Consider the following 26,245-nt stretch of genomic DNA (forward strand, 5'->3'; position numbering starts at 1 on the left):
GTCACAGTAGTGCTTCTAGGGCCAGGGCCTCATGCTTTGCACATTACCCATTTGTCGACTTGAAACTACACAGAATGTCAGCGTTTTTCTTTCTCTTTCTCTTTTTTTTCAGTTTTAATGTACCTAAGTTGAATTACAGGTTAGGTCTGTCTCTGTGGTGCACCCATGGTTAATACCCAGGGAGACCTAGGAGTTTCCCATGTCTTCGTCCATGTAGCCCAGGGTTTGGACAGAAGGACAGGTCTGACGTTTTTAATTAAAACTGTACCAAGTATCTGGTATCGCGCTTTTGGGCCGCGCTCAAGTCAACACACCGCCTATGCAGGAGGAAATGACTGGACTCTTCAGTGAGGGAGAGAGGGAGAGAGAGACAGACAGAGAGAGAGGAAAAGGAACGGGGAGAGAGAGGGGTTGACTATTGGCAGTGGCTAGCTGTGAGTGTTACCATAATTATAGATTGATAAATTTATGAAGTGTGCGCAGGTTATTTTTTGCCATGTTGTGACTTTTATGTGTTTTCAGTATTATTAGTTCTCCCAGGCTTCGACCACTTTTTTCCCCGTCAGTGGAATAAAATTAAACATCTCAATCGTTAACTCATTGGGTGAGGAAATCTTTTTATAGGGCAAAGCAGAAACGTTTGAAAGCATAGCCTTCAGGCTATAGGCCGAGGCCTACAGCAACACATGCTATAGGCATTAGCATCATTTCAAGTTGGCGATCGTACCATTGATGGTGGTGTTTGTACAGGTGATTTTAGTTGATGTTGTACTACTAGGCTATATGACTGTCATGTTCAGCAGGGAGGAGGCTGGTGGCGGTAGAAATCGGAGGACGGGCTCATTGTAATGCATGGAATGGAATAAGGAATAGAATCAAACGTGTTTGATACCATTCATCATTCCATTCCATGCATTATAATGAGCCCATCCTCTGATTTCTACCTCCACCAGCCTCCACTGGTGTTCAGGTATAGAGTTGGTGTCTAGGAAAGTGCTGATCCCAGCCTCTCCATGCAGGTCTATATGGAGCAGTGGGACCTATGTAAACTGTAGCTGGTTAGCCTTGGGTCTTATTCAGGGGCTGGGGCTGTCTGTAGGGAGCTGGGGCTAGTTAGCCCTGGGTCCTATTCTGGGGCTGCCTGCAGGGAGCTAAGACTGGGGTTGATCTAGAGTCGGGACTACCTGGGTCTGGTTAGGTCTGGGGTTGGTTAGGCCTAGGCTCGATGCTGCCTGGCCTGGGGCTGGTTAGGCCTGGGGCTGGTTGGGGATGGGGCTGGTTGGGGATGGGGCTGGTTGGGGATGGGGATGGGGATGGGGATGGGGATGGGGCTCCCTGCCTGGCCTGGGGCTGGTTAGGCCTGGGGCTGGTTGGGGATGGGAATGGGGCTGGCTGCCTGGGCCCAGGGCTGGCTGCCTGGTTATTTTTGGAGCTGCTGCGTACGTCGAGGCCTGTCTGCGGGGAGCGCTGTTTTTGAAGGGCCTCCAGTCCCATTAATCAGCTGTGGAACCCCATGGCGTGAACGGGCCCAGAGCCCTGGCCCGCCACACTGCTCCGTTCTGTTCCTCTCCCCCATGTTCTCCCCCACTCTTCCCCCTCCTCTCCCCTGCTCTCCGCACAGTGTGAAGCGCAGAGGAACCTCATCAATCTCACCTGTCCCACACGTCAACCGCCGATTTAATCAAACGCTCCGTTTGGGCCCCCCGCCCCTCCGTCCCAACCCCCCTGACGCCCCCTCTTCGAAAAAAGAAATCTCTCTCTCTCTCTCTCTCTCTCTCTCTCTCTCTCTCTCATCCAGACCTAGTCACTCTCTCTTTCTTTCCCTCTCTGGCTCCATGGCTTCTTTCTCTTTTCTGGCACGACCTTTTTCCTTCTCTCTTTCATTCTACCCATGTGTGTTTTTGTCTGTGGTCATTCACACTTTGTTTCAAGCTCTGATATTGTATTCTGATATTGGCTAAACACTCTCTCACACACACACACACACACACACACACGCACACACACACACTGCTCTATCAGCCTTTAAAAGGGGGGACCTACATTAAAGCCCATTTCCTGTTCAATACCTCACTGAAGTGGAGCTCTGTTGGTCGTCTCGCTTAACAGGTCCCGATGCGCGAGAGAGGGATGGAGAGAAAGAGAGGAGAAGAGGGGGAGGCAGGGGAGGTAGGAAGGGAAACGAGGCCAGCTTTCGGGCCCGTTCAGCATGGTGTCTGTGTTAATGGTGTGCAGGACACAGAGGGAACACAGAGCCCTGTGTGTCTGTCACTCAATCAGGGGGGGACCCAGGCGGATAGACGGACCGACCAGAGAGAGAAGAGGGGGGTGACATTCCCACCCCTCTGGCCCAACTCAGTGCTCCCCATGCTGGGTTAGATCTGGAGAGCTTCCCAGGGCCCACGGAGGAGCTGACGGTACCCGGCGGGGGGCAGCGCTGCCCCCGGAGGCAGCTTTGAGAAGTGTTGAAATTGGCATGCCGGACTGGCCTTCACTGTAGAGGGCTGGGGGCCGGTCCTCTAGCCTCTCTGTGAGGGCGATGTCAGCCAGTCTCCCCAGGACTCCAGGCCTCTGGTATGATGTATGAGGAAACTCTTTCTCTGGTTCTGTTGCAGCTACTCTCTCTGCTGCTCCAGCCCAGCTTCCCAAGGACAGAGGTGATTGATGGCCTTGGCTGGTTGACAGGATGCAGAGTAGACCTGTAGACCTCGATGTTGGCTACACTCTACTCTCTGTCTCTCTAGGTCAGCAGTTATCAAACTTGGGGTCAGGACCCCATAGGGTCCACCTGATTTCAAATCGGGTTCCCCTGAGAAAATCAAACTAACCTTTGATTGGATAAGACACATTTTTATTTTATATGAAGACAAACATTGTCTGTGTATTTCACCTGTAGCCTATATTGCAGTGTTTTGGGGTTCATATCCAACCAATTAGAGCATATTTTAGGCGATTAGAATACACCTTGACGTCATTAGTGTTGTGTTGGCATAGTCCACAATTCACTTTTTGGGGTCTGTGGTCCTCTGTGGCTCAGTTGGTAGAGAATGGCGCTAACAACGCTTGGGTTGTGGGTTTGATTCCTGCTGGGAATATATATAATATATATACTAAAATGTATGCACTCACTGCAATGTAAGTCGCTTTGGATAAACCGTCAGCTAAATGGCATATATTATTATACATGAAATGATTGATGTCAATTTGGGGGTTGTGAGGCAAAAAGGTTTGGGAACCCCTGCTCCAGGTTGTAACAGCAACTCAGCTGATTTTGGAAGTCTAGATATACCCTAACGATCCAGATCTATACACAAGCTGCTTCTACACACAGCAGGGGAGGCTGGTGGAGGTAGAAATTGGAGGACGGGCTCATTGTAATACATGGAACGGAATGACAACAATTTGTGGTCGATACCATTCCTCATTCCATTCCATGCATAACAATGAGCCCGTCCTCCGATTTCTACCTCCACCAGCCTCCCCCGACACACAGTCTGCTCAGAGTCTGCTCAGAAAGCAGCCATTTCTTATTGTGACAAGTTGGAGGACGTGTTTCCTCAGAGGGTAGGATGTCTTCCATTCATTAGGAGTGAATAATCATGGTACTCCCTGTCCAGGCCGATCCATAGGACTATTGTGTTCAGCTACATTTGTCATCTTTACGCATACCTCTGCAAAGATGTCACAGCGCTGTTATTTTTCACTCAATTAACAAGAATTTCTGGCATTCCTCATCCAGATGCTCTCCCATTGTTCCAGAGTTCTGGAAGCCTTTGGAGAGAGAAGGGAATTGTGTGCTGCTCCTTAATGGAATTTAGGCCCACTATTTTCCCCCAACTAGGAACAAATAAGTATTATTATTCCCATAAAAGAAAACACTCCTGTTGTTTTTTCAACTAACTGAATCTGTCACAGTTGACGACTGTTTATGTTTTTCTGCTTAATAGAAGCCTTGCTCTGCTGTGTAATAATGTTAGGTTTGTTATGATGGGAGAATCTGATTCATTTTTTCCACAGACACTGGCCTTTGGCACATGGCTGTCAAATTCAGACACAGGGAGACCGTCACACCTTTACTCATGTTGTACACACACACACACACATACACACACTCACACTCACATGCACATTTATTCTCATGCCCATTACCACACACTAGGTCTATTCCCGGAAAGCATCCGTGAGTGTGAAAACATGGCCTTAAAATGTACGTAACCCTTCTAGCTGTTGGCGCTAATGTCACAGACACACACACACACAGACACACACACACACACACACACACACACACACACAGTGTGTAATGCGTTCACCAGATGTGGATGAAGAAACCTTTCGTCACCTTGGTTACGCTGTGGTAGGACAGCGTCGCGCCTGTCAGTGAAAAATATGAGGAGAGAACACCCAAAGCTGCCGCTACGGCTACGTGTCATCAACAAGTGCCCAACAGGAGGGAGAGGGGGAGATGGAGAGAGGGGAAAAAGACAAGACAGAAAATGAGAAAGGGTGTGTGTGTGTGTGTGTGTGTGTGTGTGTGTGTGTGTGTGTGTGTGTGTGTGTGTGTGTGTGTGTGTGTGTGTGTGTGTGTGTGTGTGTGTGTGTGTGTGTGTGTGGCAGGACAGGAGAGTAGGTAGGGAGGGAGAAAGGAGGAGAGAGCTATTCTGCATTGGAAGGTTCTATTAGTCTAACAGCTGGTCTTTTCATTGCGGGTCAAACCCATGTTAAATTGTGTTACATGACAAAGGTCATAAGCTGTATAACCTTCACTCAGTTTGTATTATTGTAACGCATACAATAATGGTTTACTTTGTCAACATGTATAGTGTCTCACTCTCTCCTCATAACTCTACTGTCACATGTTCTAGAACCTTCCACTTCTCTCTCCGAGGGAACGGAACCCTGAGGTGTCAGACGGCCCGATGTGACGTGTGATAGGCTGATTACCCAGTGGCTAGTTAGCCCCGGTGTTGACTGCGTTAGCGTGCGATTGGCTCAAATGACACCATTACAATGTCTGCCTGGCTAATGGCGGCCCCCAGGGGCGGAGGGGGAGCATGGGTTTGGTGTGTCAACATGAGGTGAGAACACGCATGATCCAGACTCGGGCCGTCTGCACCCAAATCACTGCTGACACCTCGGAGGAACACACACACACACACACACACACACACACACAACACACAACACACAACACACACACACACACACACACACCTCTTTAGAGGCCCTCACTCAGCATCAATGGCACTCTGCTACAATTACCCCCATGGTAATGACATAAGCACCCACTTCCTTCCTGCTGGGCGCCCTGCCTTGCTCACGGCCAGCGACTCCCAACCCTCAGTCTAGATAAAACATAATCCTGTGATGTCTTCATTCTGGTTCCCCCAGCAGATTCGGTTCCTCATTGGTTTATTTCAGGGGAGGCTGGTGGAGGTAGAAATCGGAGGAAGGTCATTCAGTTCCATGCATGGGCCAATGAGCCCGTCCTCCGATTTCTACCTCCACCGGCTCCACTGATTTATTTGAAAACTACTGAACACAATACAGTATTGCAAGCCATTGTCATAGGATCCTATCAGCCTAAGCATGACATCTTGATTCAAAAATGTTCTGTGAATGTGATGTGATTTGGTATGGATATCCTGTATGTTCAGGTTTAATCCAAAACAGCAAAAGACAGAATGTTATGGGGGAACAGAATTGGAACACAACACACATATACAGTGCCCTGCGTAAGTAATGGGACAGTGAAGCTTTTTTTCTTCTTTTGGCTCTACACTCCAAAAGTTTGGATTTTAAATCAAACAATGACTATTAGGTTAAAGTAGCGATTTTCAGGTGTACATATTGGTCTCACCATTCAGAAATCCCTCTGTTTCAGGGTACCCGAAAGTGATGGGACAGATTTATCAAATGTCCAAATTAAGTACTCATGTTTAGTATTTGGTCGACAGTCCTTTGCATGCAATGACTGCCTGAAGTCTGCGACTCATTGACCCCACCATTACTTACTCAGGGCACTGTATGTATTTCAGAAGCCCTGCTCTTGTGTGTAATAGCATCAGTGAAGGAGCCCCCCTCTAGCCCCTCTACACTGTTACTGTGCCAACCCGCCCCCCTCCGCCCTGCCCCCGCCCCAGCTCTGCCACCGTATTGTTACAGTAGCGGGCCCGGTGCCATGACCAGTAGGAATGGGACGGCGCCAGAAGCCAGCAGACGGCCTCATTGATGCCAAGGCTCACTGGAGTGGGCCACTGCCAGAACCGAGCCCCAGCCTGCCAACCCCAGCCCCAGCCCCAGACCCAGACCCAGCTCCAGCTCCAGCTCAAGTCCCAGCCCCAGCCACAGCCCCAGCTCCAGCCCCAACCCCAACCCCAGCCCCAGCTCCAGTCCCAGCCCCAGCTCCAGACCCAGACCCAGACCCAGACCCAGACCCAGACCTAGCAGAAACAGAAACACAATATTTGCCCACAGCGCTGCGAGCGCTGACTGATCTGTCTCTGAGAGGGGGGTGGAGGCTGTTCCTCAACACGATCCAAGTCTGTAAAATAAGACCTTTGTTTTATTGTTTCTGATACCGTATGGTTTATGTTGCTCTTGAGCGTGACCTCTTTCTATTGCGCTCTCTCTCTCTCCCTCTCTCTCTAATTCACTCTCTATTTCTCCATCTCTCTCTCTCTCTCTCTGTCTCTCTCTCTCTGTCTCTCTCTCTGTCTCTCCACATCTCTCTGTCTCTATTTCTCTTTCTCTCTCCATCTCTCCATCTGTCTCTCTCTCTCTCTGTCTCCCTTTCTGTCTCTGTCTCTCTCTTTCTCCCTTTCTGTCTCTCTCTTTCTCCCCTTCTGTCTCTCTCTGTCTCTCTCTCTCTCTTGCTTTCTCTCATTTGGTTTCTTCACTGCACATCTAACTGAATATGGAAGGAGCCTTTCTCAGAACTGCGATTGGTTTATTTACAATTCTGCCCTGCTTTTATTGGCAGTCAGTAGTTGTTGCTCTGGCCTCATTGGCTGTCTGCAGAGTGTACAGTGTTTTGATTGGCCAGATGGGTGTTATGTCTGTGTTATATCCAGAATGCAGAGGCGCTAGCCATGGTGTTATCATCTCAACAACCTCCATACAACCATGACCACTGCCCCCCTCCCCCCACGCCCGCGCCCCCCATCCTGCCAACTGGCAGCTCTCTTCTCCATGGGTGCCTCTTCACTCACTTTCTCTCCTTCTCACCTTCACTCTCTCTCTCTCTCTTTTTCACCTTTTCTCGCCATTAACTCTCTTGGCTTTCTCCTCTCCCTCTTCTCCTCTCCTCCTCACCTTTTTTTCCTCCTCTCCTCTCCAGGAGCCTGCAGGCGGGCGTGTGTTCTCGGGGATCCAGCCCACGGGCGTGCCCCACCTGGGGAACTATCTGGGGGCCCTGGAAAGCTGGGTGTCCCTGCAGAACCAGTACCCGTCAGTCCTGTACAGCATCGTGGACCTCCACTCCATCACCCAGCCCCAGGACCCAGCTCTGCTCAGACACAACATCCTGGACATGGCTGCTAGTCTGCTAGCCGTCGGCATCGACCCGGAGAGGTCTATCCTCTTCCAGCAGTCACAGGTTGGTCATACGCACACACACACACACACATGCACGTGTACACACACACCCACACGTATATTCTTCACAATGACTACGATAACACACACACATGTATATTCTTCACAATGACCACGATGACACACACACCCACACAATACACACACACACCCACACAATACACACACACACACACACACACACAATACACACCCACACACACACACACACCCACACAATACACACACACACACACACACACACACACACACACACACACACACACACACACACACACAGACTATACACATACTATACACACACACCATTAGCTGAGATCACCCTTTATGCACACACACATATATAACCACCATCTCTTTTTTAAAGAGTATGGGTCTGTATTCTGCTTCAGGAGCTGAAACAGGTGGAAAGCTGAGTGTGTGTTTGTGACTCTGCGGTGTTTTAAAGGCTGGCTTTGGTCTGTTTCCCAGCATGTCATCAAGAGAGTCAGCTGGAGGCGAGCAGAGCGACGGCCATCTTGGAATGTTTGTTTTATCATGGCAGGCGTCTGAGTGTTTACCTAATGCAGTCGGGGCGGCTTTAAAAACGCTTACTTTATCGCTTGGCTCCTTATCTTACCTCTGTGTGTTCTGCAAATTGGCAGGGATTATGAAAACACACACACAAACCGCCGTTTACGTCTGACGAGCCCACATGAAGGAGCGAAGAGGGAGAGTGATAGATGGACCGTATGCTGCACTTCAACAGATCACAGTTTCAGGGGTGTGTGTGTGTGTGTGTGTGTGTGTGTGTGTGTGTGTGTTTTCAGGGGGGTTGATTCAGAGGTGGGAAGGAAAGTGTAATCAGAACGGACATTTCCTTTTCCCAGGGTACCTGAAATGTGTGTGTTTCTTTTTTATTTGTGTGTGTGTGTGTGTGTGTGTGTGTGTGTGTGTGTGTGTGCGCGTGTGCGTGTGCGTGTGTGTGTAAGCCATATGTGTTTTAATAGTGCGGTCCATCTGTGTTTCTCTCAGACACACACACACACACACACACACTCTCTGACACACACACACACACACACTGCCCTATTTTTATTCCCGTTTAACTTCATGCCACATATCTTGGCAGTGAAGGGGACCTCCCATTGAACACACAAGCCGAACACTGTTCCACATGTACAAATATAACTGTCCAAAGAAAACACTTGACTTCATTGAAAAAATGGTGACAAGCCGAAATCAATGGTGTCGAATGTGAAGTGTGTGTGTGTGTGTGTGTGTGTGTGTGTGAGTGAGATGTCCCACACACACACACACACACACACACACACACACACAGAGAGCAAGGCCATAATAAAGTTACACCCTCTCCCCAGCACATCAACAAAGCCACAAGGTTTATAGGAATACCTTGGCTCCGTCCCACCACAGAAATAAAAGAGGAAATGTTGATCTTCTGTGTATGACCACGTCTTATATCAGACCGTAGACTTGCTGTCTTGGCCATACAATATCTACTTCAGGATCCATAACATTACTGCCAGTGTCTTTATTTCACATACTCTGAAAGACACCGTACACCCAATGTGAATGGAGAGCTTGTTCTTTATAACCCTGCAAAAATCTGATTTTTTATTGCACCTCGATCCCTATCACTATCTCCTTTGTCACCACGCTGTCATCGACATCTGTCCTGTCTCACAGCGATCTGTCCGTCCTTCATAAATATCCCTTCCCTGACATACAGTGTCAAATCCTAGTTTTATGTGCGTGCCATCTTGGGTTTACGTCAGGCTGCTCAGAATCTGTTTTAAGCAGCGATGGATGACGGCCACATCGCCAGCACCCATAAACATTAATTCTCTGAAGCAGAAGGATTTTGTGCCTTTTTTTTTTTTTCCTTCTCTCTCTCAGGAATTCCTTGGCAGGGTCTGTTGGTTGTAGTAAGACCGACCCATGTTGGAGAGTGAGTGAGTGAGTGTGTGTGTGTGTGTGTGTGTGTGTGTTCAGTGTGTGTCTGTGGGTGTGTGTGTGTGTGTGCGCGCACAGCCCATGCAAGAGTGTGTGTGATGGGATGGTTGGGGCGTGATGCAAACCGAGGGTAGTTAAACTGTGTGTTGGTTGATGCCTGGGAGGATGTAGTTATTTAACGGTTCTAATGCCTTTCTACTGGTGAACTAGCCTCTGGCCCTGCACCTGTTAGCATGGGGGGGGAGAATTGTAGTTCCCATATCTGCCACATGGGGGGGCTGGGGAGTCACCCCTGGCCCCCTGAGGATAGAGAGAGGGTTATGTTTCATACTAGAGTTGTTGAGAAGAGACTCTGGTTTGACTGGTGGGCTTTACTGAGCGATTCTTCTGTTACCTTAGTTAGTGGGCTTGTTTGGTGTCTCACACACACACACATGCCTGCTCGTTTCACACACACCACTTCCCATCTGTATGCACATCAGGGGAGGCTGGTGAAGATAGAAATCGGAGGACGGGCTCATTGTAACGCATGGAATGGAATGAGCAAACCCGCTACACATCCACCTAGCTAACCAGCTCTCCTGTACCTCCTCCCCTGCAGGTATCTGAGCACGCTGAGCTGTCCTGGATCCTGGGCTGCCTCGCCAGCATGCCCCGCCTCCGACACCTGCCTCAGTGGAAGGTAAGGCGTCGAGAATGCTGCGGAATAGTTCGGGAATGTTGTGGGAATGTCTTTTCTTAATGTCTTATTTATCATCATTTATCATCCTTAGCATTGGTCCTTTAAATGAGTTTGCTTGGTGAAAAATGCTTCATTTTGTTAGCCTTTGCAATTGACTCATGAAAATCATCATCTTGAAATAAGTTACAAAACAAACATTTGTTCTTAAAATCCAAATACACAACTCCTTCTATCCTACCGGATTTTCCCCCCAAAGCATCTTGAATTGTTTTTGCTATTGTTTGTTTCTCATAGCACCTCTCCACCTGCCAGATTTCTTTTATGTATCGTAATTACAGTAATTTACATGGTCACATGCTGTTTTAATACGATGGCCGAGGGGAGTGTAGGGCCAGACACACACACACAGAGACACATACAGACACACACAGACACACACACACACAGACACACACACAGAGACACACACACACAGACGCACAGGGCCAGCAGCGTTGCCACAGAGATTACACCTTTTGTTTACCCAACACATGAGTTCATGTCAAACGTGGCGGAAAATGTCCTGTGAGTTCAGCCATGCTGAGCTTGTATGGGCCGCCATGAGTCGTAAAGATGAAATGCCTTTTCTTGAAACAAAGTCAAACCGCTTTATTTCCCTCCCTCCCTCCCTCTCTCTGTCTTCTTCTTTCTCCCTCCCTCCCCATCTCTCTCCCTCCCTCCCTCCCTCCCTCTCTCTCTCTCTCCAGATGAAGAGTAAACAGAAGAATGAGGGCAGTGTGGGGTTGTACACATATCCTATCCTGCAGGCTGCAGATATCCTCCTCTATAAGTGAGAAAATATATATATGTGTGTGTGTGTGTGTGTGTGTGTGTGTGTGTGTGTGTGTGTGTGTGTGTGTGTGTGTGTGTGTGTGTGTGTGTGTGTGTGTGTGTGCGCAGTAGTGGACTGGCCATCTGGATCACCGGGAGAGTTCCCGGTTGGCCGTGAAACTCCTGTCAGAATGTGGCTTTATAGCATAAACTGTATGAAACTCCCAGTCACTACTGTGTGTCTTCCAGGTCGACTCACATCCCAGTGGGAGAGGACCAGGTCCAGCACCTGGAGTTGGCTCAGGACCTGGCTCGCATCTTCAACAACCAGTACGGAGACTTGTTCCCTGAGCCCCGCGCTCTGCTGAGTAAGACACACACACACACACACACACACACACACACACACACACATGGCCAGCATGTTAGACCAGGATATAGACTCCCATTCTCAGATAACCCCCTTTTATATTCTCCTTAATTATCAGCATAATAAAAGCACAAGATGTAAGCAGCCGTGCGTGGAGCTTTGATTAAAGGCCTGTTCTCCTCCTCAGATTTCTGAGAAATATAGAGTGATAATAGATTTGTGGGGATGTCCTCAAGATGACTCCTGAGATGAGTGTGTGTGTTTGTGGCGTTCGTGTGTGTGTGTGTGTGTGTTTGTGTGTTTTTGGCATCTCCTTGCTAGGACGATGGTGGAACCGTGGGACACTAGAGTAGGGGCTGACAGAGCTGCCAATCTCGACCCATCTCTTTAAAACCCAATCAAAGATGTCCTCCTAAATCACCCTGAAACAAAGACCCCATATGGAGCTAGGGGATAGGGATCCCCCCCGTCAACACCCCAACCCCCCACTGCCACTCCAGACCTCCCCTCTCCTCTGATGTCACTGTGTGTAGTTCGGGCCTGGTTCTCATTCACCAACCAGTCATTGTCCTTAATGAAAAAGGGATTTGATCTGATAGAATCTGATATTCTGCTTCTCAACTGGTGAGTTATGACTAATTTGCGGGTCTCTGCCAGTGGGTTAGGGGTAAAGACTGGGTTCTGACTTGGTTCTGACATCAGACATTACATCTTCTTGATGGGTCACAAGAATATTAAATGTGAAAGTCTTTGAAAGGGTAACTACAGAGGAATTTGGTTAATTAACCACTGATCGATCCTCTAATTTACAGTATCCTAATCTAGTTGTTTTTTTGTCCCATCCCTAACGTTTCCTATGTTTCCTTCCCAAAACAGGTTCCACCCGTAAGGTCAAATCCCTCCGCGACCCCTCCTCCAAGATGTCCAAGTCGGACCCTCAGAAGATGTCCACGCTCAACCTCACCGATTCGCCCGACGACATCGTCCTCAAGATCCGCCGCGCTGTCACCGATTTCACCTCCGAGGTGACCTTTGACCCAGAGGCTCGTCCAGGGGTGTCCAACCTGGTCTTGGTCCACGCTGCCATGGCGGGCCTGACGGTGGAGGGAGCTGTGGCCTCAGCGAGGGGGCTGGACACAGCCGGGTACAAGCAGCTAGTGGCGGAGGCCGTGGTGGAGAGGCTGAGGCCCATCCGGGAGGAGATCCAGAGGCTGCGGGCGGACAGGGCCCACTTGGAGAGGCTGCTGGCCCAGGGGGCACAGAAGGCCCGGGAACTGGCCGCTCCGGTACTGAAGGAGGTCCGACACAGAGTGGGCTTCTGCTGAGGGACGTGGGGTGGTTGAATAACGGAAAATACAAACTGGGAGGCTGAAACGCATATTTCTGATATCTTATTGATATTGTTGTATTCCATACCCTACAACAGTGGGCAGGATGAGGTCAACGTTTCGGCCATTGCCTTTCTCAATGCAAAGATAGATCGGGGGCTGAGAAATACTAAATACATTGTTGTGTTTAGTAGGGCACAACGTAGCAGAACTTCCAGAGTGGAGTTGCGCTGAGGAACGTGGGGTGGTGGGAGATGTGTAAGACTTTGCTACTGGAGTGAGACCAGCAGAGAGACCAGCAGAGAAGTACTGATGCTTGATTACTGTGTCTGCTTCCGTACATTGTTGTCATTGTAATTTGTTTCATTTTTGCTGGTTATGATTTATTTTTATTTAAATAATAAATATGTATACTTTAGTGGTTGTCCTCGATAAGTTGTTAATGTGTAAATTCTTCACAATGACCACGACGAAGGTTATACACACACTAAGACACACAGACACACACAGACACACACACACACACACACACACACACAGTGTGTTCTGTGAGTTGGCTAACTAACACCTCTCAGTAACAGTAGAGAGAAGCCTGCTCAGCTGTGGGTTCTGGTGATGGAACATATAAAACACCTCAGACACACATACACACACACAGACTCTCATACCCATTCTCTCTCTCACACAAGCACACACACTTTCCGTCATTTCAGTAGCAGGAGTTTCGGTTGTCGGTTCTGGTCTAGAGAAGGAGATGGAACACCTCAGCCTCTCTGTGATCCTTGGACAGCCTGACGCTTCTTTAGCCAGCTAACCTGTAAATACAATCAGATACATCTTTTACGTGTCTGGTTTATTAAGACAGCAAAGTTTGAACATTAAATTGTTGGGGAGTGTCTATAGTTGTCAATTACACCAACTATCTTTATGAAGTCGAAAGTTATTAAGTTATTTCAGAATGTTCAGGAGAGTTCTCGATTTCTGGAACAGCCCCCGGACACAGCAGACTGTGGTTAGGATAATATTTACCTATTGTGGCTCATCCCCCGCAGTTTCTCCCACCGTCCGGTAATGTCCCGTTAATGGAGCAAATCATCTAGCGGCAGCATCAGCTGGAACTGCTGGACTCAAATGAGATTTTCCAAACCGATATTTACCTGGGAACTAACTTGTCTGATATAATTCCCTGGTATATTTGTCGTGGCATTAGCAGCTGACAGAAAATATATAGGCCTACATGATAGTATATTAATAACACTGACAAGAAAGGCGCAAGACCACAGCATTAAATTTGAGAAGATATATTTCTCGAATACTCTCGATATCATCTCTAATATTAAAGTTAATATACTGTAGCCTAATGTTATGAGTTGAATGTGAGTCTAATAGATTTTGACCCAGAGTAGGCTAATTGGTTGGTCAAAATGTCATCAATTTTTTCTCGACCTACAAAAAGAGGTTTCCATTTATATGCTACATTAAGGGCATGTATTTATTGTAGCCAGAATGGAGTATTACCATGAGAAAATAACTATAGCCAACCTTGAAAGATGGAGCCCTCAAACCGCGGAGCATCATGCCTTCCCGGTCTAGCCTACCCTGAAGCTGCACAGACTTCACAACTAAAATATCCTGCACCTCCGCTAGAATTCTTCAGACTGGACTAAATCTCTTTTATCCGCACCATATGTAGACCGGCAGATACTTTATGGAGTGATAGATTTACTTCATTTAGATTGAAAAAAGTCGCACGGGCAACCGACTTTCAAAACACACCGTTTATGAAACATATGTCGTCTAGTCGACGTCAGTAAATGAAAGAAAAAACAAACAAACATTGAGGTTTACATATTTATGCAATGTTTGTTTTAAGTTGGTTTTTACTTTTATCTAAATGCCATTGATTCACCCAGAAATATTTAAATAAACGGATTAAATGATCGTCTTTATTCTTACTAATCATGAAGTGAATTAATCCCATAAATTCACAATATTGGTTATTCTACTTTTCCAGTGTTGCTTCATAACATATTTTTTTTCCCGAGGAGCAAGCACATCGGGCGAGCTGTTGAATCACGTTATTGAAAATAACTATTATTTTAGTTTTCTGGCTCCAGGAAAATCCAAGTAGATTATCATTCAGCATGCAACACAACCAAAAATGATTCATTTGTTGACGTTTTCTTCCGACTATAATGAACGACTATAGCCTAGGGTTTCTCTCTATCATTATGATAAATTATCTATCCTCACTCTCTGTTGGAGAATGATGATAGATGTTCTATCATAAACTTCGGTTATTAGATCAGAAAACAAAAAGTTCTCTTCTCTTCTAATCTACAGTTCAACTCAACGAACGCAAATACAGAATCCTAATCCTATTGCGACAAGCGCCCGAGCGCTCCTGCAAATCACCACGTATCAATTTGCGCGAAGGTTTGTGTTTTCTATAGTCTTTCTCATCTTATTGTCACTGATTTGATTTGAAACGTGGCATATTCTACAGTAGATGAAAGTTTAACGGACCGTTTGATGCTGCTGAATAGGCCTATATTAATCCTCTACTTTTGTCAGGTCCTGTCAAGTAATTTTGGGGTGTTAAAACCGCCGACGTGCCGGCAGGTTGGATGGTTTAGTTCACGCCGACCTGTTTCCTCTGTTGCGTGGTTTATTTCCCTCGGGTCAAGGGTCAAACGACTTCTGTCACTAATTGAAATTTTTGACGGTGCGTGTTGAAGCTTTTTTACCCCCACCTGCACAAGCCACAATTAGCCTATCCATTTTCCTGTTGGGAATTATAGTAAGCCTAATAGGCCTAAATACTCAAATACCGAAATCCGTTATTCCTTATGACGAAGACTCCTCTCGCCTTTAGGTGAATGAGATGAGCTAAGACTTTAATGAGGATCTAAATGGCCACATAATGTTCAACAGTTGGTTCGAGTATTTACTGGTTGTGAATGTGATAATGAGCACGCTCTATTCTCCCCTGAAGCTACGGGAGGCTCCTACGCACTTTGACGCACATCCTTGTTATATGCAGTCTCTCAGAATATGGCTACGTGGACAACATTCGAAAATCTATACTTTTAAGCCTACAGGCTATAGAGAACAGTTTATAACACCTCTCAAACATTGCCAACATAGGCTACACTAGGAAGCCTAATATAAACGTTTTAACACAAGGCGCACTTGTGCAAACACAATGTAATTGTCTGCATTTCAGACAATTGTAAAAACAACTTAATAGTTGGAAAAACTATTAACCTATTCATAAAAGTATTTACTTTCATTATATTGTTCTCGCATTGTATTTCCTATCCTAGTTTTGCATTGTGGGCATTGGCTATTGGCGGTTTTCAAAAACAGGCAACATTTTCTTTATACTCGGGCAATCAAACGTGGCCTAATGTGGCATATAGGTTTAATACACGTAGCATTCATCATTCGAATGAATCATTATAACTTTATAGAACATATCGTTATAACGCACGCATTATTACAGGATTATTACATTGTTGAAACATTCATCACAATATCTGCTGATAGACGGCTCCTGTATCCTGGCCGGTTTGTAAAACAAACATATTCTATTTGATCTTTTATGAGGTCTATTCATCAAAAGTCAACCTTATTCTTGTTTTGCGCTTTTGATGATTTAACGAGGAAGTTTGATTTATGAAAAGGTTTGGTATTTTATTGACGAGAATCGGACAACGTAGGCTACAGTTCTCTTTTTCTGATCTCCCTATGGTGTGCTATAAGCCACGGATTCTCTGTATAGGATTCTCTTGTATAGGCAGCTGCAACTTATATTTTCCTTCAGTATACATTTCAGGGAAATTATCGTATTATTTGTTGGCTGTTTATATTCACCAGAAAGACTCCAGTTGCTTAGTGGCATCAGATTGTAAATATAATTGAGCCCAAATCAAATTGCTAATTAAATTGAGCCTAATTATATGATATAAGGATAGCGTTTATAGGCTTATGAAATGAAGGCAACTCTGCGACTATAATCTACATCATGAAATTCATTTTGAGCAATTAATATTATAATATTACCATTGATTAATGAACACCATTGATTAAAAGTGAACGCTCTGCCACCTCGATTAGCTAAACCAATTTCTAAAAGCGATTGGTTTGATTTGAGTGAACTAGTCTCTAGGTGAAAATATCTCTCATCAAAAAATCTGAAGTTATCAAAAGTAATTTATGAAATGTATAATTGTAAGTCTCGATCTATTTCAAAACAAATTAATGTCTAACATTTCACACATGAGAGCGTTCTGTTTCTAGGATCTTCATTTTATCTAAGCAATTAATATCCATTATCCCTATAATTGCAGAAAGGTGTTAGATGTTATCCAAAGTGGTCTCCGTTTCGAACAGGCCTGTGAATGATAGGTTATTGAATAGAAATAAGATAGGTCTTAATTTCGGAATTTTCAAACTTCAAATCATTGTTAAAGCGCATTCGGTTTGCTTGCAAAACAGTTTTTATGTTAGGCAGACGCAACCGGCCCGGACGCGCCATGCAGTGATGGCGCGCTCTGTATGAAACAGGAATGAGAAAAAAACAAAAAACAAAAAAATGTACCTCATTTCCAAATGTGTTTCTACCCCGTGCGCTGCCAAATCCTATCGTTTTCAATACATTTGTGTCAATAAACATCCAGTCCATTTTCTCCCCCTCGACAAAATAATCTTGGTTTTGATCAGGCCACCTGTCACGGGATTTGAGCTCCCTCGGATATTCAGCTGCTCCAGCGTGATTATGAAGATATAATGTGACTTTATCAATCCCGGGTAATTATGAAATCAATTCCAAGTCAGACAGTATGGACCTTAGGCCCTACGTGTAAATAAAAAGTGGACAGTGGTCGGATTATATTCCGGAACTTCATTATTAGATCCGTATCATTTGCTTGGAGATGTGGTCTTTTTGAAATATAACTTGTCCCATGGACTCTGGTAGAGTTGATGAGGCCGTCTTCACACAATGCCATGATTTCTAGCCTATGTGTATGGAGTTGGCTGCAATGACAGTTTGTCATAATAACGGAACATGAAATTCATACAAATACATTGTTAGGCCTATATTCTCATACCTATTTCCAAGACATGTTCTATACAAAAGAGAACACAGTGTCTCCCCAGGGAACACTATTTCCATACCTACTAGGCTATTCATAAAATAATTTCAATCATATATTTTTTCCATGAAGTCCTGACGAGGTTAATTTAGTGCTGGATGGCCAGTTACGAGGGTAGGGTTCCTCTTCCAGGAGTTGTTGTTTCTCTCATCTGCTATTGGATGACACATTTTGGCTCTCTCTCTTTCCAAGCTTCCCATTGGACGCACGGGATTTGACAGTGAGCGAGAGGGTTGCCCTTAACGCTTTGGAAAAAAAGTTCTCCAGAAGTGAGTATCAATCAGAGAGAAGGGAGAAGGACAGAAAGAGAAAAAGAAAGAGAGAGGCAGGAAAGCTGGACGGAGAGACAAACATCGATAGATAGCATCAAAATAACTTCTCATTTGATAACTAACTTATCAAATGCGCCGTAGGGATGGCATATTTTAAGTTTAGAAGTTTGAAACACCTTTTCTAGTCATAGTTTTTGGATTACTTTTGACATTGGCGAGTTTTTGCTCCGTTGTAAACATTGACGTGCTCGCTGCGTGGACGGAGTTTTTGTTGCCCCGCTGGTGGATTTGCCTGAGAGATGAGTGACAGGAGGCGATCTGCCGCTGCTCTGAGCTCGAGAGCGCACGCCTTCTCGGTGGAAGCCCTGATCGGGTCAAACAAGAAGAGAAAGCTCCGGGGCTGGGAGGAGAAGGAGCTCGAGCTGTCTATGGAGAGCCTCGCCACCAACGGACAATTAGGGGACGGCGAGGACCCGGCGCATTGTCTGGATATCGACCCCGGTCAGTGCGTAACCACCATAGCCTATATTTCATATTCTCAGGGGTTGTTGAATATTTTCATGTTTTCATCAAAGAAACATGGATTATATCTCACGGGAAAAGAGGAATACAGACAAGACAGCAATTTCATCACCATCTGTTGTTTACATATTGTGATCATTTATTTATTCTCATTGCCTCCTCATACAATGGAATATAACATAAAATGCAATAGGCCACTATTGTCCATATATATTTCTAGAGGAGTAGATATGTTATCCAATATGTCTCCAAAATAGTGTGTTTCTAACTCAGCATAAATAATCAAAGCATTTAACATTTCCTTTTCTCAATCAATTTAGCAACGCTTTAACCAAATAGGCCTATTATGCAATGTTGCGCCGGGCCTCCGTCCATTTACAGGTAGTGCATAATTCTACGACCATTACCTGTTATTACTATAGCTGCCTTATAGTAAAGTCTATAGAATAAATTACCATTGTTTTACACATTGTTGTGGACTATATTGTGAACAAAATATAACCGCACGCAGGGCCAATGTCCTCACGCCATTTGCTGAGGCCTACTAAAGTGGTTCTGACGTCTCTTTCACGTGCGCCTCACTGTTGATACAACATAATTGGTCATGACAGAGGACTCCATTGGGCACATGATCAATTTACATTTTCAAATTTAATTTCTATTAAATTGAGAGAGAGAAACTTTTGCTGAGATGGGTTGCAATGTTGCTTGGTTTTTGGAGAATAATTTCCATTTCATTTTGTAATTCCACAAAGAATGTAGCCCAATCATGCCACAATGAAAAATAGTTAGTTTTTAGAAATACAAATAATCAAAAGCCAAATGAGTCCCTTAAATATGATGTATCTGTGCTTCAAAAAAGAATATGAGAGAATAGGCCTACCTGTGTGTTTTTTAAGTTTGTGTTTGGGAGAGAATGTATGTGAATGTGTGTTTGTATTTGGCTGTAGACCTACGTGCGCATTGTGCTTATATATAGGCCCATGTTACACTATAATTTATGACTAAAACAGATTAATTAAACACACGTTTAGAGTATTTAGGCAGCTATGATTTTTATTGGTTAGTTTTACAAAAGTATGCTTATTTTGCAATGCTACAACCAAAAGGTCACCCAACCGAGAGGTTTTGCGTCAAATCAAAATGGGTTAATCGGATTACTGTTAGTGTATACACAAAGACAAAACCCACAGACAAGTCTTCATTGTATCTTAAATACAATATTTTATTTCTATATAACCACGGCGTATTTAGGGCAGGTGAAAAGATCGTTTGGTTCACAGGCCTAAAGTCTTTCTCGTTGCTTGCATCGAATCGCTCAATTAATAACGCAATCATGACTCTAATCTGAGCAATGATGAATCTGACGATTGGAACATAATCATCATATCTACCAGCATTTATAACTACTTTGAAAAACCATAAAAGAAATATCTAAAAATGAAAAACACAGGCAATATAGGTCAAACACGTCGGGTTAGAGACGTATTTGAAGGAAAACATGTGTTTTTTTTGTGGTGAAATTGTTGAAAAGATGCCGTATGTATTTGACAACGTTATTGCACGGTTATAAGCCAAAGGCCAGTGCGCGTGAGTTGCATCAGAGTTGAGTCTGATTTGAAAGATACATTTTCAAATGGCTTCTAAATGCAATTAGGCCTAATAGTGGGATGTGTGCTATATGCACATATGCACAGATTCAATTATGCATCGATTGAGGACATCGACTGTCTTGTTTTTGTGAAGTCTTGAGGTACTCGGGACGACAGACTTGAAGAACATTGAACTCAACCGAGAGAGACTGATGTCAAAAGCAGACGCGGATGACTCAACTTCGAAACTTTGAGGCTCGAACGTCTTTACTTTATTTACTACCTCTGAATTACGATTGAGACATTTTGCATAATATACTACAACTTGGAAATTAATTTTGAGCTGACCACGTTTTTTTTGTAAGAATAATAACTTTAAGCTAATGTTAATAAAAAAGAACAATGCAAACAATACAGTACTCATACAGCCTACATTTTTTGGTGAATTCAATTTCAAGTCATGAATTAAAAATGTAGTTTATCGTCAATTTATTGTTTGGATTTGGGGATTTCAGTTCACCTCTTAAATTGTTTGAGGTTTATAATGCTCAAGAACAGATAGGAAGGCGCGTTCGTCCTTAGGAGAGGCCTAATCGAAAGTTTCCCCGCAAAAAAATGTCTAGGCCTAGGCTACGTGTGTGTCGACAATCCAGTTCATTTAAAAATAACGACCTAGGCTATTATATTTATTTGACTCATATTGTGGTACAGCGTCACATGTTTTCATTTAATAGATATCTATTCACTTATTACAATATATTATTAAAACAAGCTAATCGTATCACTTAGTATCAAGGTCTCGAGCTGCATGGTTGAGAGGCCCGCGAGCTGAAACGCGCCAGGCGCGTGATGCCCTGCGCAAGTGTTCCGCAGTTTGGAGATGCCGTCCAAATGAGGAGAACCGAACTAAATGTGTTAACAGCTGAGACGTTGGGGGTATCCCTATCTAAGAGACGGCGACGCAGTCAAAGACAGTATATCCTACTCCTTGGTTTCACAAATACTGTAGGCTGTCGTTGAGTTCAGGGAGTGTAGTTGATTGAAAAGGCACGGTGTCTCCGAGGTCCAACTCATTATAGAGCAATATTGTAGTTTCCTGGCAACGTCTTGGCCAGTTCGACGATCCAGCCGCCCAGAGTGGCCTCCATTTGACGCGTAGACCAGCGTTCATTGAAAACAGCTATAGTCTCTGTGGTCAGTTTTGTGCGGTTGAGATTTTTTACATAATGATTTTGCCTTCATGTGAAGCTTTAAACCGACATGGCCATACCCATATAACATTCTTATTGAAAGACACGTCTTAGGGGGAAACTGGATCAAATGTGTGGGAGAACCACCACAATGGCTTAAACTGAATGAATTTCAAAACATTTTCCCACAGAGCCATAGCCTCTTGACATAGTTCTTCAGTTTCAACTTTCTGGCCTACCTGTCCAGGAGACGATTTCATAAGCAAGGACAGTTCTATAACCAGCTACAGCACAGCCAGCAGATTGTGTGTGTGTGTGTGTGTGTGTGTGTGTGTGCGTGTGTGTGTGTGTGTGCGTGTGCGTGTGTGTGTGAGAGAGTGTGCGTGTGTGTGTGTGTGTGTGTGTGTGTGTGTGTGTGTGTGTGTGTGGTGTGTGTGAGAGAGAGAGAGAGAGAGAGAGAGAGAGAGAGAGAGAAAGGGAGATTAGTTTATTCTAATATACTACTAGTAAACAAATATTTTCCCATTTTAATGAATTTGAATTTAATTTATGGTTTATTAGAGAATTACATGTACTAATGTGTAGGTCTATGCATTTAATATCATTCTAATACAATGGCGTGGACATTCAGTCTCTCACTTTAGGAATATTTTTCTATAAAGATGTAAACATCATCAACTGACCATTTCCAGGTCTTCAGTGTGTGCCTGACTCTGAACAAATATAGGCCTATTTATAATATAGTTTGTGCTTGTTCAAGATTATTCTTCACAATCTAAAATTTGCTAGTCTATTTCAATTATGTCTACATATTGTATGTATCAGTTTCGGCCAGATATCATATTTTTCCTTTCCATTGCTTTAAATCATCATTTGTTGGTACTGCAGTATAATATCCCCATCCATATATAAAGTTGTTTCCGCAATTCGCAATGGTTATACATGTACATACATATTTGATGATGTTCCAATATTTTGTCTATAGCCTGCATGCATTTTCTATAAACAGTTTTTTTTTTGTAATCAGGGAGAAACAACTATTTAGTTACAGTATGCATAATGATATCTAATATTATAAAAAGTATATATTTAAAACAACAGATGTGTGCTCTATGAAAACGGTTTAATCTTTATTTTATTGCTTCTCTCTAGAATAGGGCTGAATTATGTACAGTGGTAACAGGTGGTCCTGTTTCTAGTGGGTTGGGTTACTCTGCAATTTCATGCTTGGTAGATTGCTACTTACCCACTTTATACATTCCTGTTACAACTGTATTAAATGCATCTTCTCTTCATAAATCTGTTTCTATGTGAAGGAAGGGCTTTGCCTTGGTGATAGGTTAGTGTTGTAATGATCACCAATGGAGGGAGGCAGTCAGTTATTAGGAATAGTATTTTATTCTGATTCAAATGGCCATGCTTTTTTGTCAGTTACAAAAACGTTCTGGTTGAAAAAAGTTCCTCAAACATTCAGCTTTGAATTTAGTCATCCCACAGAGAATGAGATCATGTGTAAGGTGTGATAATGCCACTGAAATTCCCTATTTTCTTAACATTCCCTGCACCTCTTAAACATTTATTTTCCCATTATTACAATATCTGGATGTGTGAGTGAAGCGTGAAGTGGGCGAGTGTGAGTTTCAGAAGCAGAGAAGACAATGTTGTGTGGGCTTTTCAGACGTGATCTAGGCCAAACCGATGAATGGCACAGAATTGATGCTCTCCTCCTCCAAGTGCCAACATAAGCTTATTGTTTTGTTTTGTGTTCAACCACAAGTTAATTGCGTTTTGAGACGGGGACTGACATTCCACACAGCACATGCAGATGTTGGTGGAGCAGTGTTGAGCTAATGACTAAGACACAGTAGTTCGTCAGCATTAATCATCCATTTGAGGTTACTACAGGACTACTGAAGCTTCTGAAAGGTGACTCTGCCCTCTCATAGGTGCTGTGTGGTCGGCTTCATTCAGAAGATATAGAGATATTTTCCCCTCCCTTACTATGTTGCTCTTTCGCAATATCTCTATCTACTCAGCAATGTCCACAGTAATGTCGGACAGATGTGTGTGGTTCCTCCTATACCCTCGTGTACCAGGAGTTCAGGGGTGAGTTTATGGAAAGCAAAAAAAAACAAAAAGCTAAAATAATAAAGCTTTCGGGAAATGAGAAATAGCATTAACACCATTTGTATGTCAATTGTAACCATGGACAAAAGATGACCTAAATTAGCCTTTTGGTAAACTCACCCCAGACTAGTTTGGGGTTATTGTTGTGCTATAAGATGGCTGAGTCCAGGCTGACAGCATGTAGAGACAGTGGGGTGCTTTGGTGACTTGTGGAGGACAGTAGATGCTGTGGTGATTTGTGAAGGGACAGATTCAGGGACAGTAGTGACTAGTGAGAGACAGTAGGGAGCTGTGGTGACTAGTGAGAGACAGTGGGGAGCTGTGGTGACTAGTGAGAGACAGTGGGGAGCTGTGGAGACTAGTGAGAGACAGCAGGGAGCTGTGGAGACTAGTGAGAGACAGTTTGGAGTGGTGGGACTCAGTTGGGAGTGTTAGTGGACGGACGCTCGGCCTGATGACAGCACGGGACAGGAACCGAGAGCACGGGCCAGAGACGAGACGACAGCAGCAGCACATGGGCCTGAGTGGGCCGCCGGGCCTGATTATCTAGCCTAGATCTCTGGCCTGCTGGCTGCTGCTACTGGCCCACTGATGGCCCACCGACGGCTTGCTGGCGGCCCGCTGATGGCCTGCTGATGGCTGCTGGTTGGCTGATGGTTGGCGGCTGGATTACTAGATGTTGGCTGTTGGTTTGGGCCCGTCAACAACCGCTTGGCCTGCCATGTTCCTCAGCTCATGACCAAGGGGTGGGAGAGGGTCATCACTGCCACCACGCTGAAAGGATCTCTCAAGAGGACGATGAAAAGCCTCTCTCTCTCTTTCTCTCCCCTCCCCCTCTCTCTTCCTCTATCTACCCGTCTCTGCTTTCCTCTCTCTGTCTTCGCCTCCTCTCATCCCCTTCTCCCTCTCTCCATCTCTGTGGTGGAGCGGTGGTGACTGCAGGGTCTTGATGTCTCCTCTCCGTGCTCTTGTCTCTGTGTGTCGGGATGGTGCAATGCTTGGTGGTTAGGCTGGGCATCTGTCCAGTCTCTCAGCACTGCAACATTAGCATAACCGTATTTGTATGGTGTGTACTGCCAAGGCAACCTACTCATGTCAGAGGCCTCGATAAATAATATACTGTTACATTATGGGACTTAATAAGAGAGAGAGAGCATAGTTCCCTAAGACATTGAAATATAGAATTCATAAATATGTACTATTCTCACAAAAAAAATTTATATAATAAAAAAGCCCGCTGGACTCAAATCAATGAGGTGGGAAGGATTGTCATGATGTTTAACACCTGTGTTACTTACTTCTAGGGGTGGGCTTTAAAAAAAAAAGAAGAAAAAAGGGAAAATATGATATGCAGAGTTATAATATTTATTTATAAATTTTTTTTAAATGGTTTATTTAGTTCGAAATTAGACTGCATAATGAAAACAACATCTTCTTTTGTGCTTGTAAACTAGCAGGCTATATATACTATATTATTTGGGTATGTAGGCTACCTATTAAATGTGGAATTCGTTTTTTTCAACGGCCTCAGTGACTTTCAGATGAGTTAATTTTTCGCATTTTGAATTTGATTCGGTGGTTTTATAGAAATAAACACACAGGCCTTCATATTTCGTTTCCCTTGGGGTCATTTGTTGACATTTCAAACACAAATTGCATCATTTTATAGTCAGATTTAAAATATATATATATATATATCTTTTATATATTTATATTTATCCTCTTTTTGAAACCCAACCAAACCGATGATGAGTTGAAAGCAGTCAAAACTTTGTCTAGACCTTTGATTCATGCTGCAGGTGATTTGGCTTCAGCAAACGAAGAAGACAGTGTGCCAAGTTTCCTGTGTGTTCCGCCGTCCTGGACCGGCATTCTCATAATCGTGTTAATCTCCACAGATTCCGAGGCGAGCCCCGGCTCAGACGGCGAGGGTCTGGCGGAGAGGACGTCGTGCTCTTTCGGCTCCCCCGCGGAGCTGGCCCCGGCGGCCTGCGACCCGTCTCCCTCGGCCTCCATGGAAGAGATCCAGGTGGAGCTGCAGTGCGCGGACCTGTGGAAGCGCTTCCACGAAATTGGCACGGAGATGATCATCACTAAAGCGGGCAGGTAAATCATCAACTGCTGCACATGTTTTATTCAAAAGATCCCTCAGATATTGAATTTTTACAGACTCAGTTAGACATGCCTACGCCTTGGAACCTTTTGCGCATACTTATTGCACTTTTTCTAGACATTTATCGGCTTTTTTCTAGAGAGAGAGGGAGAGAGAGAGAGAGAGAGAGGCCACGAGAGAGAGCACTATCGGCTGATAATATGTGTTGGTCCATTGTCTCTAATGAGCCAAAATTGTTTATGAAGTCCACTGCAAATCCAGCAATTACATCAACTCAATCGTCCAAGTTATTAAAAACATATTTCTTGTTCACAGCGGGTGGAGTGGTGGAGGGTAGAGCACTTGGAGACAAGCGCATCCATTCACACACACACACACACACACACACACACACACACACACACACACACACACACACACACACACACACACACACACACACACACACACACTCACACACACACACACACACTCACACACACACACACACACACACACACACACACACACACACACAGGTTGTTGTGCGCA

General features: G+C 44.6%; 2 protein-coding genes across 2 annotated transcripts in view; both read left to right on the forward strand.

Moving 5' to 3' along the window:
* Positions 1-7,422: 7,422 nt before the first annotated feature.
* Positions 7,423-13,136, forward strand: wars2 (tryptophanyl tRNA synthetase 2, mitochondrial). The gene is made up of 5 exons (XM_083681849.1): positions 7,423-7,597; positions 10,151-10,231; positions 10,978-11,060; positions 11,291-11,409; positions 12,288-13,136. Exons 1-5 carry the CDS (start codon positions 7,532-7,534, stop codon positions 12,734-12,736), a joined length of 798 nt encoding a protein of 265 aa, XP_083537975.1. The 5' UTR covers positions 7,423-7,531; the 3' UTR covers positions 12,737-13,136.
* Positions 13,137-18,469: 5,333 nt separating this feature from the next.
* tbx15 (T-box transcription factor 15) overlaps positions 18,470-26,245 on the forward strand; it is a gene marked incomplete at both ends in the record, with an annotated part of 22,725 nt that continues 14,949 nt past the window's right edge. The window contains 2 exons of the mRNA XM_083681640.1: positions 18,470-18,671; positions 25,500-25,707. Coding sequence (XP_083537766.1) covers positions 18,470-18,671; positions 25,500-25,707 — 410 coding nt within the window. The remainder of the gene's footprint in view (positions 18,672-25,499; positions 25,708-26,245) is intronic.

This window comes from Argentina silus (assembly GCF_951799395.1).
Source record: "Argentina silus genome assembly, chromosome: 12".
In the NCBI taxonomy this organism is placed as follows: domain Eukaryota; kingdom Metazoa; phylum Chordata; class Actinopteri; order Argentiniformes; family Argentinidae; genus Argentina; species Argentina silus.

What these genes read in the sequence shown, in the direction of transcription:
- wars2 (XM_083681849.1), top strand. Translation starts at nt 7,532, where the DNA reads ATGGCTGCTAGTCTGCTAGCCGTCGGCATCGACCCGGAGAGGTCTATC. An exon ending in GCAGATATCCTCCTCTATAA is followed by an intron (nt 11,061 to 11,290) that starts GTGAGAAAATAT and finishes TGTGTCTTCCAG; the next exon opens with GTCGACTCACATCCCAGTGG. An exon ending in TGAGCCCCGCGCTCTGCTGA is followed by an intron (nt 11,410 to 12,287) that starts GTAAGACACACA and finishes TTCCCAAAACAG; the next exon opens with GTTCCACCCGTAAGGTCAAA.